Source organism: Dromaius novaehollandiae, chromosome 17 (assembly GCF_036370855.1).
Source record: "Dromaius novaehollandiae isolate bDroNov1 chromosome 17, bDroNov1.hap1, whole genome shotgun sequence".
Lineage (NCBI taxonomy): Eukaryota > Metazoa > Chordata > Aves > Casuariiformes > Dromaiidae > Dromaius > Dromaius novaehollandiae.
The window spans coordinates 3633235-3648136 of record NC_088114.1 but is presented as its reverse complement, the minus strand read 5'-3'; the positions used below and the strand labels follow the sequence as shown (position 1 = coordinate 3648136).

General features: G+C 45.1%; 1 protein-coding gene across 1 annotated transcript; it reads right to left on the bottom strand.

Annotated features, from left to right (window-relative positions):
• Positions 1-635: 635 nt before the first annotated feature.
• On the bottom strand, positions 636-14193 carry RHOF (ras homolog family member F, filopodia associated). Its single transcript, XM_064521967.1, has 5 exons — positions 13994-14193; positions 13452-13539; positions 4867-4976; positions 4084-4218; positions 636-1695 (listed from the first exon to the last, which is right to left on the bottom strand). The coding sequence occupies exons 1-5, from the start codon at positions 14171-14173 to the stop codon at positions 1531-1533; spliced, it is 678 nt and encodes a 225-aa protein (XP_064378037.1). The 5' UTR covers positions 14174-14193; the 3' UTR covers positions 636-1530.
• Between the last annotated feature and the right edge of the window lie 709 nt (positions 14194-14902).

Below are 14902 nucleotides of genomic sequence, written 5' to 3'. Positions count from 1 at the left end.
GTAACCTTCTGTTAGTGTGTTCCAGTTACTTGCTGGGTAAGGTGACGTATGGTTCTGTTACTTTTAGTGACAAATGTCTTCCCATGCAGAAAGGGCACATTTGCTGAAATGGAGGTTTTTCTATAGTCATCAGAGGTGCACAGACTATTAGTCTGTCATTATATATATATATTTTTCATTTTCCACTTTAAGCTCACAGGGATTCACAAATTTTAACTTGAAACAAGCTGGGGAAAAAAAATAAAAGATGTGAGATAAAACAGATCTTCATCCCTGACATGTAAAACCAAGAATGATGGCTCATTCCAAAGCAGGGTTTTTCACCAGCTGGTCACCAGCAGAGGACAAAGTTGCTCTTAACCCATATGATCTACAGGTACCTGGCTATACATGCAGGTGTCTGGTCTAGTAGTAAAAATGCTGGCATGCACTGCTGAAACCTCTTGGCAAAAGGCTCTGCCTTTTTACTATCGAGTCCTGCGTGTTCTCGCTTAGGATGGGCAGTCATCTGCCGTATGCAGCAAACTTTCACTACCACCCCCTATACTGCAGAAACTGGTCCTTCCCCCTCACAGGTTTGGTTCATGGTGGCTATGTATGACAATGTGCAAAAGAACTGAGATTTGAGGCACAGGTACTAGGTTGTTCACTGAGAGAAACCAATGTCCTTTAATAGACAACTGACACCTTCATCATAAAGGGAGAATTTATTTCACAGTAGTAGCAATTATTTAATCAGCTAATGAACAGGAGTTGTCCAGCTAAGTACCTCTCTGCCCCTAGCATGCACCCACATTTGCATCTGTTGTGTATTAAATAAACTGCAGGAGTTTATTGTAAAACTGACTATATTGCATGGAGTAGCTGCTTCAAGTGTTTCTAACTTTCAGTGCTGTAGATTAAATGTTTTCCATGATACTCCATTTCTGAATTGGAGCAACTGATGTATAGCCAATGATGAGTAACACTTTCTGTTAGGGCAACAGGCCTTGCAAGGAGTCCTCTAAAGGAGCAGCTCTGCAAAGCTGGTGCAATGATAAAGGAGTGGATGCTTTGCCTGTGCAGTCTAGGGGACAGTTTGAGGCTAACTCAGTTCACTGTCATTGAGTAAGTTAAGTTCTATATTAATATTTTCAAGTTAATTCCTGTCCTCTTTAAATGTGCTGCTTTAACATCAGTTCTTCTGAGAGGTGGCCTTTCTAGCTTTTCTGCTTAAATTTAGTTAACCAAGGTAATAAATTGTAGCCAAAATGTACCACAGCTAATTTCTAGAGAAAAAACTATTCAAGTCAGATAGTAGGAGTTCATTGCAGTTTACAGTGGATCCAAGAACTCATTGGTGGGCCATCAGTTAACTTAGCTTCAAAAGCTCTGAGAGCAGTTCAACAAAAGTGCAAAAATATTAAAAAGTTAAAATGTAAAAATCACTGCAGGAATAAAAACATGTAACGGGGGGGAAAAAAAGTCTTTAAGGTTATACTGTTGCTAAAATGTGAATCACTTGGCTGCAATGCTCATTTGCAGTCCAGATCATAGCATTGAGCACACTGTCCGCTTCTTTTGGCGTTTGGCTTTTTTCATGGCATTTAGTGCAATGGTTGTTGCTTCTTTAAAAACATTTTCTATGTTTTCACGACACTTCGCTGAGCACTCCAGATAAACTTCTGCATGAATTTGCTGACAAGCTGTTTCGCCCTGGAAAGAATAAAAGGAAAGAAAAGATGTAAACCTGAAGTTTGGGAGGGGAAGGAAGGTGAGCTGGGGAAGAAAGAAGCTGCTGCTTCTGATATAGTGCTAAGGCATAAGTGGTACTGGTAATAAATTATGAGCCATTGATAGATCAACCTAGGGGAAAAAAAAGTTTCTCTAGAAGCTGGCCCAGGAGCTCAGTGCATTAGAGGCTCTAAGCTCCAGACTGCTGATAGTGTAGAAATAGTCTCAGTGTTAAGTTCCTTTAAAAGAAATGCTGTGATAGATCAAGTGAGAATTAAGATGTCCAAATGGTGTATTTTTTCAGCACATGGCCCTGACCAAAATTAGTATGTGATGTTACCTTCTGGAGTCTGCAGGCTCCAGCAATGAACATCATATACAAGATCAGAACCTGGCCCAATGTCCGTCTGTTTTGCTGGTGCCTTGCACAAGAACCCTAACTTCCGCTTTGGAGCGTTGCAAGGGCTCAGCAGAAATCTTAATACACAAATGGAGGTCTGCGTGTCTCTAAACCTTACCCAAATGCATGTGATGGAAACAGCCTAGCATCTAAAGCACTTGCATGCGATCCTGGTTGTCTGAAATCACTACAGACAAAACAGTGATTTCTTACTTTGTTTGTGATCCTTTTATTGTCATGCAGAGTCAGCCCCCAGTTTTGAGTGCTTGTGATCACACCCTGGCATGTGTTTTGGGTCTGCAACCCACAGCTCACAAACTCTGCATTTATTCATTATAAGCCCTGGGAGTGGGGTCACTTGAGCACCCAGACTTCTACAGGGGGATTTTTCTTAAGCATATTTAAGCAAAATATGTCTCCTTCTAGTTGTTTGCAAGCTACTGTTCAGCTCCTCTGTGCCTAGCATCAGAAGCATCATGTCGTGTGACTCAAGATGCCGTGAGCTGTGAAAGACTGAGGTAGCGTATGTTTAAGGTGTGTGTTGGGGGGGAATGAAGTGGGAGGACTTGCATGGGGGACCAAGACTGTACATCATATAGGCCATGGAATTTAACTGCACGCTTGCTGCTGCCTGCCACAAGTGTTAGCCTCACTTCACCTTCTCTCCTTCAGGCTCACGCTCATGAGCTTCCCCTCTCTTTTGTGAGCGTTTGTGTGATGAGCTGCTTGGGGGCTGGGGGAGGAAATCAGGCCACTCTGAGGCAGTAGCAGTGCCAGATGTGAGGCCTCAGCAGACCTGCCAGAGGGTGTCTGTCACTTGCCCTGTATCTCGAGTGTGAGGGTGATGAAGGGTGTTATTAATGCAAACAAGAGATAATCTGCAGATGTTCATGAAGCAACAGGACAGGCATCTCTTCTTGTGCACGAAGAAGAAAAGGTAGAAGTCCTAGCATGGTTTAGTGGTGAGGCAGCAGCGGTTCCTTTTCATGGTGTTTAGAAAAATAAGTGATTCATTCAAGGTCTTAGCGCAGTTAACCTTGTTTCCCAGACTTGTGTCTAGAATAGTCCAAAAACCCTGAGATGAGAGGTGAAGGGTGACTTTGTAGTAAAAGTAAAAAGCAGGGAGGTGGGAGACCAGAGCGGAAAGGTCTCGTGTGACATGGGACAAGCTGTTCCACTGCTGACTAATGTTGCTCCTGTACCTAGGACAGCTATGCCTGTCATGTAATACTAGTTGTGAGGCTCAGTGCTTTGTAATGCTTAAATTGAAAACACTTGATAATATGCAGTATCTTAGATTAGTTCAGAGACTTCAAAGAAAGGTTTCTTACGTTAAAAAAGCCTTAGAGATGTTTTTGCTATTGCCCTTGAAAGGATTTACTTTTAAATATGGTTTGCAAAACATTTTATTCAGAACAGTCAATATTTTTAATACTGTAACATGTATCCTAGTGTCTCCAGTCTTTCTCACAACTCTGATAAAAGTATCAGTGATGGGAGAAATGTGTTGTAACAAGAATTATGGAGGGAGTCTGACAAACTTGTGGAAGCCTACCAGTTCAAAACAGTAATAACCCAGCTGTGAACGGAAACAAGAATGAGATGTAATGAGCCTAGAAGAGATGCACACAAATGACCGACACTTGCTGCTCTCCTTAGGCTGGAAGGAAAACCTTAGTCTTGATACTAGGCTTAGTTAGTAGTGTCCTTTCAGACACCCAAAGATATTCAAAACACCCATCAAATTTCTCTTTACTTTGGTACAAAAAACAGGCAGTGATCTGGCCACTTTCAAAAAGGGCTTACAGAAACCCCTATCAATGCTGATTGTCAATAATTTATAATCTAGATGTTGTGTTCACCTGATTTTAGAATATTTGTGGTTGCAATGTGTTAGCAATGATGCCACTGAAATAAGCGTGCTTTGTCTCTTGCACAGAAGAGGATGCTTTAAATGCACTTGTATTTACCTGGTTGTAAGTAATGGGCTCCTGCTGAGAGGCCCGGAGCTTACGCAACTGTTCTTTGTCTTTCCGAAGGTCTGTCTTGCAGCCGATCAGTACGAGAGGGGCGCCGCGGCAGAAGTGACTCACTTCAGGATACCACTGATAGTAGAAAAACAGAACTTTTACATCTTTTTTTTTTTTTTTTTTTTTTTTTAAAGAAATCAAAACAAAGTCAAGGAACAGAGCCAGCACTTAATATACACTGCAATTTCAGAGTTTTGAAAGTCCTTATTCTAGTGCTAGGGCACAAAGTGTGCTATTTACAGAAACATTCAAAAGTCCTAACAGAAGTCAGTTGCTTTATAAAAGCATAGGCAGCGTATGCCACTATGGCAAAGCGCTTACTTAAAAGCTGTTTAAATTCAGAAGAACACCTCTGAAGTCACATGTAAGAATCTGTATCTAAATACGTATATGATGGAAGTAGACTTAAATTTAAAATATTTGTATGCAGTCTTGGCTGTGTGACATCGCTATAGATGAAACAGTGATTTCACGCCTGGTTTGTGATCCTTTTAGTGTACTGCAGAGCCAACCCCCAATTCTGAGCGCTTGTGAGCCTTTGAGGTGAGTCCTAAGCCTAAGGACTGTGACCCATAGCTCAATGCACCATGAATGGTCTGTGCACTTACAAGCCTTGGGTACAGGACTACTAAAAGCCATCAGCTTTTTGAATCTGATATCTTGTCATACATTTGGCATATTTAATTCATATAAAAGTATAAAGCAGTTATGAAAGCCTCTTACCTTAACTATTACATTATCATAGCTCGTGGGATTCATGACATCGTAACAAATTAACACTACATTTGTGTTCTGGTAAGAAAGTGGTCGGAGCCGATCGTAGTCCTCCTGCCCTGAAACACAGAGTGTTTTGGATAAAAGAAAACTGTCCTTAATAGATGATATGACAGGAACACGTAAAGATACATACTTGAGATCAAGAACAGGAGTTGCTCTAATTGCACAGACTGAAACATTTCCATTTTTGTAAAATTCCTTCCCTTAGATGTAGGAGATTCCTCTTCAGTGACAAAGCTGATGCTTTTGAATATAAAACGTGTCCTTAGGAAGTTTTAATAAAAAGGATGTTTTGTTCAGTTAGTAAGTATTTAGAAGCAGTTTTAATCTCTGATTGCTGAGTTGTTGCTCACAAGCAAAATCAGCAAGAGGAATTTGACAGTCATTGATTAAAATGTTTGCAGTTTGGCAGTGGCTCCATTCCCCCAGATGCATTTGCACAAGCAGTGTCGTGAAGAGGAAAAAAACCACTATCTGCTGGGCACAAATGCTGAAGTAAGAAAGCTAAGTGGCAGCCTTGCATTTCCCAGCCCTGTGAGCTGAGAGGAAGCAGTGATTAGCATGCTGTTCCTTCAGCACCTGCGCCCTCTGTGCCCACATTTTACTAGCAGCAAGCAGCTGATTTTACAAGACACACAGCAACATGAACCAGCCTTAACTGATCTTTGAAGCAGGACTTCTCAGCAGGTCTTGGGGCTGCTGCTGAATTCTGGAAAAGCATGGGATTTTTCTGAGTTCTGATTAGCAATATTGCAGCACACGATCAGACAACAAGAAGCTGATTTGCTTCAGTCCTGTACTCTTCCCCTTTGCTTGCTGTACATATGACTTAGCAGTCAGCACAACGCTGGGCGCTGAAGGCGTCTTGCTTTTGAGAGGGCAAGTTCAAGAAACCCAGTAACTACCAGAGATAGTTGGCAGATCAGAAAACAAGATCTTTTTCATTTGAGATGTTTTTCAGAGACATTATTAAGGAAGAAACCACCATTTAAGCAGAGTAGAAGATCTATTTACCACTTGAATGCTGCCCTGGGAATCAGGTATGTCTCTGTGATGCACTGTATTTCCAAAGTGAGAACTGGGAATGTTAGTCCTTTGTCTGATCACTGCACTATATATACTGGGCCTTGAATCTGCCAGCTCCCTGCCCTATAGAAGTTACACATCTTAAACATTTGCATTGGCAAATCAAATGAAGGGATGCTAAAAATGTAAGCATGCTCCAACTTTATACCAGCTATTCCTTATCTTGGTACCCAGCTCTGTTCTAAGTCACATGCTCGTTACTCTAGCCAACGTGCTTGTCTCAAGTTACTTTTGAAGATGCCCAGGAACTCTCCACACTACTTTGTCATCCCTCTTATTTTAAAGCATGGATTGAGATACAGATTATTACAAGGCAATCCCTACTGGATAACCCATTACTTAGTTTCCCTGAGATGTCTGTAAAAAAGGAATTTTAAGTTTGGGCCACTCGCTGTACTTGAGCTCCCATAAGAGCAGCATGTTCCATGGGTGACATGCAGAACAAAGGATGATTGATCCCTCCAGGCTTAATCCAAAAATAATAGGCAATTGACAAAATTATGCATGTTGTATAAATGTTCAGAGCAAAGACTGTACTGTTTAGCCCTTCTTATTCTCCCAAATCCACCTACTTGTTTGCAACTGATTTACCATTTTGTTGCTGAGATAATCCTCTAAATGCTTTAAATGTGTCAGGTGCCAAATTTTTTTTTCCTACTTATTTCCCCAGTGTTACGTGCTGGATATGTTTTTCCCTTTCAAATTCATGCCTCTGAGCCTCTAAAAAGGTAGCTTGTAAAATCAAGTTATTAAATCCTCCAAGTTACTGCTGGCAATTTGTGAGGCACAGAAGAGCGTCCCATTTGAATAAACCACACTAGCTTGCCTGGAGTCAGAACATACTGCTATAACCACGCTCTCCAGGGCAGGATGACAGAAGTGTCTTTGTGACACAGATGTGCTGTGTTGTAAGCTGAAAAATACAGATGTGATTGCCCCAGTGAACTGCACCTTCATCTTCAAAATCAGCTTTGCAGTTAAGATTTAAGTAAACAGAAAATAAACGTATGAGAAAGTACAGCTCTGTAAAATGCAAATGTTTCAGTCTTCGTTCACGTTTGAAATGTCAAATGCAGAGCGCAGGACGAGGTAAAACGCAGAGACGGCAGTGGCGAGGTTAGATGATACGTTGTTTAACTTGTATTGTGGCAAGATAATTGCAGCTTTCACTTGGAAGGAGAGGAAGCTATTCTTTAAGAGTTTACACCCACAACAACTGAAGAACTGTGGTCTAACAGGACCCAGATCAAGTTGTAAGTGTCTGAACATCAACAGCTCTCTTCCAAGAACTTTATTGAAAACATTTCCTTTCACAGCCTCTCCTTAAGTGCTGCTGATGAAATGCAAAAAAGTGCTTGGGAGACTTCTGTAAAACTGCTCAGTCTGTGGCCAGGGTTTATTTGGTAGACATTTAGGTCTTCTACTAGAAGAGTTTTTAAATGAAGGAGCAGGGCTGAACCTAAGTGCTTACTGAACATCTGTGCAAAACCCCTGAGTGTGTGTGTTCCTTCAAGCACTTTTTTTGTTTTCTTTCTCCAGTTAAAGAGCATCCTGTGAAAGAATCGGGCAAATAAGCACCTGTGTCTGAGCATACCTGTGACTCTCCTCTGGCTTCTCTCAGTTCATTGTAGCGTAAGAGACGATGGCATTTTTTTGAGACTTTCCCTATCCAGCTGAATTCACCTGAAATTCCCTAATTCTTTGCAAAGGTCACACACCCGCATCACTCTGTCACTGCGTTGAGCCTGAAGAAGTGGTGAGACATCAAGCGAGGGCTGAGGACAGGAGGAAGAAGTGAAACCACAGATCTTGATTTCACATGCGTGTTTGCGTCTGCTCTTCCTCTCCCCTCCAGCAAACCTCCACCAGAGGAAGTGCCAGTCAGTTCAGCGCTCAGGCTGGGAAGGCCCTCAGTAGCTGCTTGCAGTGTGGGGACAAGAGCTGTGCAGGGACATTTAAATCTCTCTGGGCCACTGGGGAGGTAGTAAAGTCCTCCCACCACAGCACTGCTTCGTGCACGGCCTCTGAGCTTTCGTGCAGGCATCTGTCTGTTTAGCAGACTGGGAGGGATGACTGTTGCCTTGCCCTACTCAGCCTAGGGAGCCAGGGTTTGTCCAGCTTTTCATGCTTCTCTAGAGGCTACAGAGAGAACGTCTTCCTTCTAGACCTAATTAGTGGCTTTCTCCCTCTTGTACTCCTAATCATAGGTGGTGTTTCTGGCAGTTCTCTTGGTGAAGGCCGAAGGTGGACATGAGGGGATGCTGAAGTACTGGGTGCTGCAGGTCCTGTCTTCCAGTGCACTGCACCAGGCCTACGGCAAACCCCACAGGACTGACCAGTATCACATAGATATGTATATTATAACACATAAAATACCACATCGTAAAGTTACAAAAAAATGCCCACAGGCCTGCCACACTTTCAAGGTAGGGAAAGGCCATAGACAACAACCCAATGGACCTCTCTGAGCTGTGGAAACATGTCTTTAAAGGAAAAAAAACATAGTGCAGGAGTGAGCTTTTCCAAAGACAGGGCAGATAATCCCCTGAGCACACACAACAGCCCCCTACAGCACACGGATACATCTCATTTTTGTTCCTGCAAACCTTTTAAAGTAGAACAATTACTTTCAGTGCAATTAATCCTTACGGAGAAGAAGGTAGAGTGCTGCATGGAATTAGTCAGGAAGGAGGAGAGCAGGCCCAGGGCCCGTTTTGAAGGGTCACTTGTACAAATGATGTGTAGGGAGCCGCTAGACGAGACTGTTCTGAAAACACAGTGGAGCGGTGGCAATGAGGATGCTGAACCAATCTTCACCCATTCACAGCAGAAAGAAGGTAAGAAAGCAGTCATGATTTCTAGTTTATTAAGATGTGTCCTGTTTGAACAGATGCTACCTAAGGCATGCTGGGGCCAGGGATGTTCCGTATGCTCACTGCTAAGTTGTTGAGGTCAGTCTAGTGGCTAATTTTTGGTTCTAACTTTCCCAAAGAAAAGCAGTCTACCTGGCAGAGCTGAATCTGTGTCTTTCCAGCAAAAGCAAAGAGAGACAAAGCAATTTACAGATGCAATCCTGCTAGGTTCCTGTTTAATAACTGATCACGGAGTTCCACAAATTCATCTTGTTACACAATAAACCATTCTCTTTCTGGCTTTAAAAGTTTTTTCCCTGTGTATCTCAGGAAAAGAAATCTAAAATATGAAACATTTAGATTTGTTTTTTTTAAAAAAAAAAAAAGTTACCGTGTTTGTAACTAAATGCTTTCCCATCTGGACAAACTTTTTACAAGACTGCCATTCACAGGAGAGGGTAAACAATATATTCAAAACTAACCAGTGGCAGTCTAGGAGTCTCCCAGCAAGTGCTGCTCTCGCTTACAGTAGCACTGTCCATTGCCACCAACTGCCAGGACAGAAGGAAGACTGTAATATCCTGTCACCTAGCCCACACCAGCCAACCACTTCCTATATATGTCAATACGTTGTCCTAAATACAGTACACTCAGTATTTAAAACTAACATGTAATCATGTAGTGGAGAGCTCACACAGATACAAGGAAATGCACTAAATTCCCTTTGGTTTGTTATTCTGCAGACTTGAGAATACCATGGCTGCTAGCTTGACAGCTAAGCTTTTGTGCTACTCTATCTAGAAAAATTTGTGAAACTTACTTTCTCCCTGGCAGGAATAAAACTAGCAGAAGAGGACACTTGGGAGGTGAGAGGGGCAGGGGCATGTTTCAGTTGAAAAGTGAGTATTTTTTCTTTCTCAGGCCCTCCCTCTCTCTTTCAAAGTTATGAAAAATTACTCTTGCATATACCCCCTTTTAAATTTCTCTTAAGACCTCACACTGTAATGTAACGCATCTGTCGTTCTGGACCTGAAGGACCCTGCTGGAGGCTTCAAGTGCATTTCCTGCCAGCCAGGGCGAGTGCCCACAATGATTAGGCATTACTTCCTCCCCAGCCTTCCTCCGCTCAATCTATTTTTTTCTCTGTTCTAAGAAAGTCTTGCACCTAGCAGAAGTTAAGCCTCATGTCTGAATTGCAGCTAAAGCATCAACAATATGAGACTGTTCCTTTAGTATGTAAACAATTACAAAGTTAATTTACCTTGCAATTTCTTTGTCTCTGTCAAGCACAGTGAGAAATGGGAATTTTTAATTGAATAAGCAGCTGCAGTTTGCAGACAAGATAATTGATATTGCAAAGTCTTTATAGATTGCGTATACGTAGCACCAACTTCCTGCAACAGCAAGAGGTGTCTCTGAGGAAGATTAGAGTGGCATAATACAAGTCCCTCAAAAAAACTATTATTCTAGCATATTTTAGATTAGTTCCTTAACTTCAGTTGTTACCAAAACGCTTGCCAAGAAAAAAAATCTTCTACAGCTTGAAATGCTTGATTCTATAGTCACCGTGTTTGTGTCCTTCTCCCTAAGCAAGCAGGACGAGCCCAAAGTCTCAAACGTGATGACTGAGCACAAAGAATCCTGTCAAACTACAGGTTTACCAGCCACCGAGCTGAACCTGTCCTTCACCTTCCCACGATACTGAAGTACATGCAGCTCTGTTTACTGCTGCTCTTGGCAAGATCCTAAAGATACCAAAATCTTTCTGCTGTGGGTGGATGATGAAAATCCAGTGATGCTTTGTTAGAAGAACGTACTTGTTTTCTCCTCCCCTACATTGCTGCATGACAGTTAGCTGGAGCCATTCACCTCAGAAATGCTTTTCTTTCTTCTTCATCTTACTTTAATGATTTTAGGACGGTATGAATGGTTTGGGGTCTTTTCAGACTGAGAAGCAATATACAAAGGTAAAGCTGTCTTAGATTTTTATAGAAGAGCAAGAACAACTCAAGCAGTTCAGTAAGTCAGAAGAAAATTGGTGAAATGTAGCCAGTATGCTGTACTGCTAAACTACTGTACTGCTATTAGTAAGCTGTCTTACGCTGGCTTGTTCTCCTCTTTAAGCCATAATTGCTGCTATACATAGCACCCACCCCAGAGCATCATTACCCAGCTGAGAGTAATCTAATGGGCCTTCGGTGCATGATACAACAGCAATGAGTCAGTGCAGTGAAACAAGGATCCCACTACTGCATCTCCCTCTGCAGCCAGAAGCGACGGAGGGACAGAAGCTCTCTTTGCCGCTGAACCGAACGTCCCCCTTACTTGTCTTCTACTGCACTGTTTGAATTTAGAGGAGACAGAACAATTCTTGGTCCTAGTCTTAAGCAAATCAACATCAGTTTTGTTTTATTAAAAACAGGATGGGATTAAAAAATGTGTGCTCAGAAGAATTCTTCCTCTAGCCTAGCTTCCAGGTTCAGGAAGAGGGTGAAATGCTGCTTGAATTACCAAGTGTGAAACATAACAGCGAGGTGAGCAGCTTTGGGGCAGGACCAAAACTCAAGTCTTTCTTCCTCCCAAGCAAATGCCTTAACCAAGAAAGCAACATCTCCCTTTCCTGGCACCAGACAACCTCGAGTTGTCTGATGCAAAGCAAAAGAAACCTAACAGGAAGAGAGGAGAGAGCGTCAGCCCCCTCTAGCAACTTGTAGGCTGGCAGCCACAGCACTGTTTTGGGAGGTGAAATACGTGAGGTTTCAAGCTCTCCAGATGAGAGATGGAAGGCAATTGCTCTTTTATGGGTAAGGCAACAGTGGCATCTCCACTTCCTGAAGTGTCTTGAGAGAGACAAAATAACCCTTGCCCTTTTCTTCAACGGGGAGGTGCTTTGCTCCAGGACAGTGTCTGTAGTTGAGCAGTCAATGTGGGGGGGCAGACGCTTTCTGCTGAGTTACACGCCTAAACAAGGAAACGGGGGTGAGATAAGCCATCAGCGCTGGGTTCAGCGAGTGTTCTCCAGGCTGCTGGTGGCTGTAAGTCTCACACAGAGCTGAACTCACTGCGTGATGCAAGGAGTTGGGCGCTTATGTCAGGCTTGCGGTCTATCACTCACACGGCTACGTGGCCTAGGAGTTTAGTGCTACAATGTCGAGCTTCGTCCCATCAACAGCCCTTCCTGAATCCAGCCTGGAAGAGTCTCCAAAGGCAAGTGCCGGAAGCTGTACCATGGTGATTTTAAAGGAGAGCCAGCCAACTATCAGGAACTATATGACAGGCTAAAATCCCACACTGACAGTGAACAAACATTAAGTTTGTTCGACAAGTTCACTGTGGCGAGATCTTTGTGCCAATGCACTGTATTAAGGAAATCCCTGTTTGGTTGCTCAAACCACATTTCAGCCCTTCTCTCAAGGCTTAAAGCAAACACAGAAGCCTTGCCCTTCGGTAGAAGCTAGATTATCCAATCACTGGAGTCAAGAAAAGTAACGTTAGAAAGAAATATTAGCAGATTTGGGTGCCCAGAATCTTACTATACTGCAATAAAAATTAGCCATAAAATTCACTTTTATATTAAAGAACCTTTAAAACCATCTACTCAAATATCATATACGGTATGTAAAAAGATAAGTGTGTTTTATTACTATTAGAAGCAAGTATGAACCACATTCCTTTCTTATTTATATTGGCATAAATTTGGAACAACTCCACAGACTTGAACTGAAACAAACTTGATTTACACTGAGCTGTAATGGAGTGCGTGTCAATTTTAGGGTTTGTTTAGAAATGCAGCTGGACACCTGTGTCTCAGTAATATGATAAAAATTGTGAATGAAGTTGAACACAAGCCATTTCACAAGTTCCTAAAAGGAACCCAAACAAATTACTAGCATTTTCAAGTAGTTTTTAACACTATGGCCTTTTTATTTTGAACACAAACTAGCCTTTTTTTCCCTTTACTGTTTGATCACAAATGGCAGGAGATTAAAGTATTTTCTTGGTTGATTATATTACGCTATGCATCTGGGAACTAGGTTTTAATACCTTCAGATATGTATGCTATTCAATGTGATTTACCTAATGAATTGCATTGTTAGGATAAAGAACAAATCCAGGGCTAGAACTGCAAACCCATTAGACTAGTGACTCTTTTTTCCCCGGCAGGCACATTTATGCGTTAAATTGGTAACGGCTGTTGTCCTGCTTTAAAGTTGTGTTTAAATCTCTAATAGTTTTAACTGTAATACTAGGCCAGAAGCGTGCTAGCAAAAAAACAGTATCAAAACACATCCAGTTTTGCAATCTTCTACTATCAGTCTGTTTAAAGTTGACACAGCAAAATCTTTTGGAATAAACACACTGATCCAGCACATTCACAGGAACGGCATTTTACACACGTGAAGGCAATTTCTGCTTAACGCTCTGAAATTATATCACTGTTTGTACCAGACAAAAGCCTTGGCACAGCATTTGGGTTCAGTCTCAACCCAGTCCCCCAGCACAATCCCGTCCCAGGGGTCTTGGACAAACTGGCCATTGTCATTCATTATTTTGGGAATCGGAAAAATTGAAAGTACATGAAAAACACATTACCTGCAGTGTCATACAAATTCAAGATGACTTCTTTGCTGCCAATGGTAATACTGGTAGTATACTTCTCAAAGACAGACGGAGCATATTGCTGTAAACACAGGAGAAAGAATTCTAGTTACTAACAGCAGTGCTTGTGCAGCCCTGGTGCCACGAGGGCTCTGCTCGCCTGACCTCCGGGCGCTTTGCCGGCGGCCAAGCGGAGCGGGGCTGTGGGGACACCCGTCCCGTGGCTTTGCATTTCGGCCCTTCCAAACTCACCCTGCCCTTGCGGGATTTCACCTATTCCTGCTCCCAGCCTTTAAACTCTTTTTTTCCCCCCTCCTCCCTAAACCCTGGTGCTAGGGGAAAGCCCAGGGTCCCTCTCCCGGCCACGAGTTACAGCGTAGGGATTTCGGTGCTGTTTTGGGCGTCTCGGGGGTGGGGGGTGGGGGGGGAAGAACAAGAAAAAAAGCCCTGGAAAAGCAGAAGCCCTAGAAAAGCCCTAACCCCAGCCTGGAGGCGCCGAGGGAGCCGAGCTCCCCGACGGCGCGGCCGGGGCTCACCTCGGGGAAGGCGCCCTTCGCGTACACCATGAGCAGCGACGTCTTCCCGCAGCCGCCGTCCCCGACGATCACGATCTTCACCTCCTTCTTGCCCGACGGGGCGGCCGCTGCCGCCGCGGCGCCGTCGCGGGAGCCCCCCCCCGCCTGGCCGTCGGGCAGGGCCCCGTTGGCCACCTCCATGGAGCGCAGCGCAGCGCAGCCGGGGACGCGGCTCCCTCGGCGGCCGCGCGCGGGGCGCCCCGGGGCGGGCAGGCGCCGCCCGCGCCCCGCCGGGGATTGGCCGCGCCGCGGGCGCCGGCGCCGCAGGTGCCTCAGGGCCCCGCCCGGGCCCGCGCCGCCGCCCCGGCGGGAACCCCCGCACGCAGCCCCCGCCGGGCGGCCCCGTAGCAGCCCCTTCACCTCAGGGTTCCCCTGACCTCAGGGCCCCCCCGCCGCCGCCCGGGCGGCCCCGTAGCGGCTCCCTCACCTCAGGGCTCCGCTTAGGGCTCCCCTCACCTCAGGGCCCCCCCTCCGCCGCCCGGGCGGCCCCGTAGCGGCTCCCCTCACCTCAGGGCTCCCCCCGCCGCCCCATACACAGCCCCCGCCCGGGCCCCCCCTCCGCCGCCCGGGCGGCCCCGTAGCGGCTCCTTCACCTCAGGGCTCCGCTTAGGGCTCCCCTCACCTCAGGGCCCCCCCTCCGCCGCCCGGGCGGCCCCGTAGCGGTTCCCTCACCTCAGGGCTCCCCTCAGGGCCCCGCTTCGGCGGGAACCCGCGCCTGGCGCCCCCTGCTGCCCCTCCGCCCGCACCCCGGCGGCCCCGTAGCGGCGCCTCACCCTTAGGGCTCCCCTCAGGGCTCCCCTCCCCTCAGGGCTCCCCCCGAGGACCCTGCCAGGCCCCGGGGCGGGGGGCAGCCGTGTGTTTCCCCGGGGA

Excerpts from the sequence above, each read along its gene's own strand:
- RHOF (XM_064521967.1), bottom strand. The coding sequence starts at position 14,173 with ATGGAGGTGGCCAACGGGGCCCTGCCCGACGGCCAGGCGGGGGGGGGC. Across the intron at positions 4,977-13,451 it reads GAATTTGTATGACACTGCAG|GGCAGGAGGACTACGATCGG; the intron begins GTAATGTGTTTT and ends TCTGTGTTTCAG. Across the intron at positions 4,219-4,866 it reads ATGATAATGTAATAGTTAAG|TGGTATCCTGAAGTGAGTCA; the intron begins GTAAGAGGCTTT and ends TTCTACTATCAG.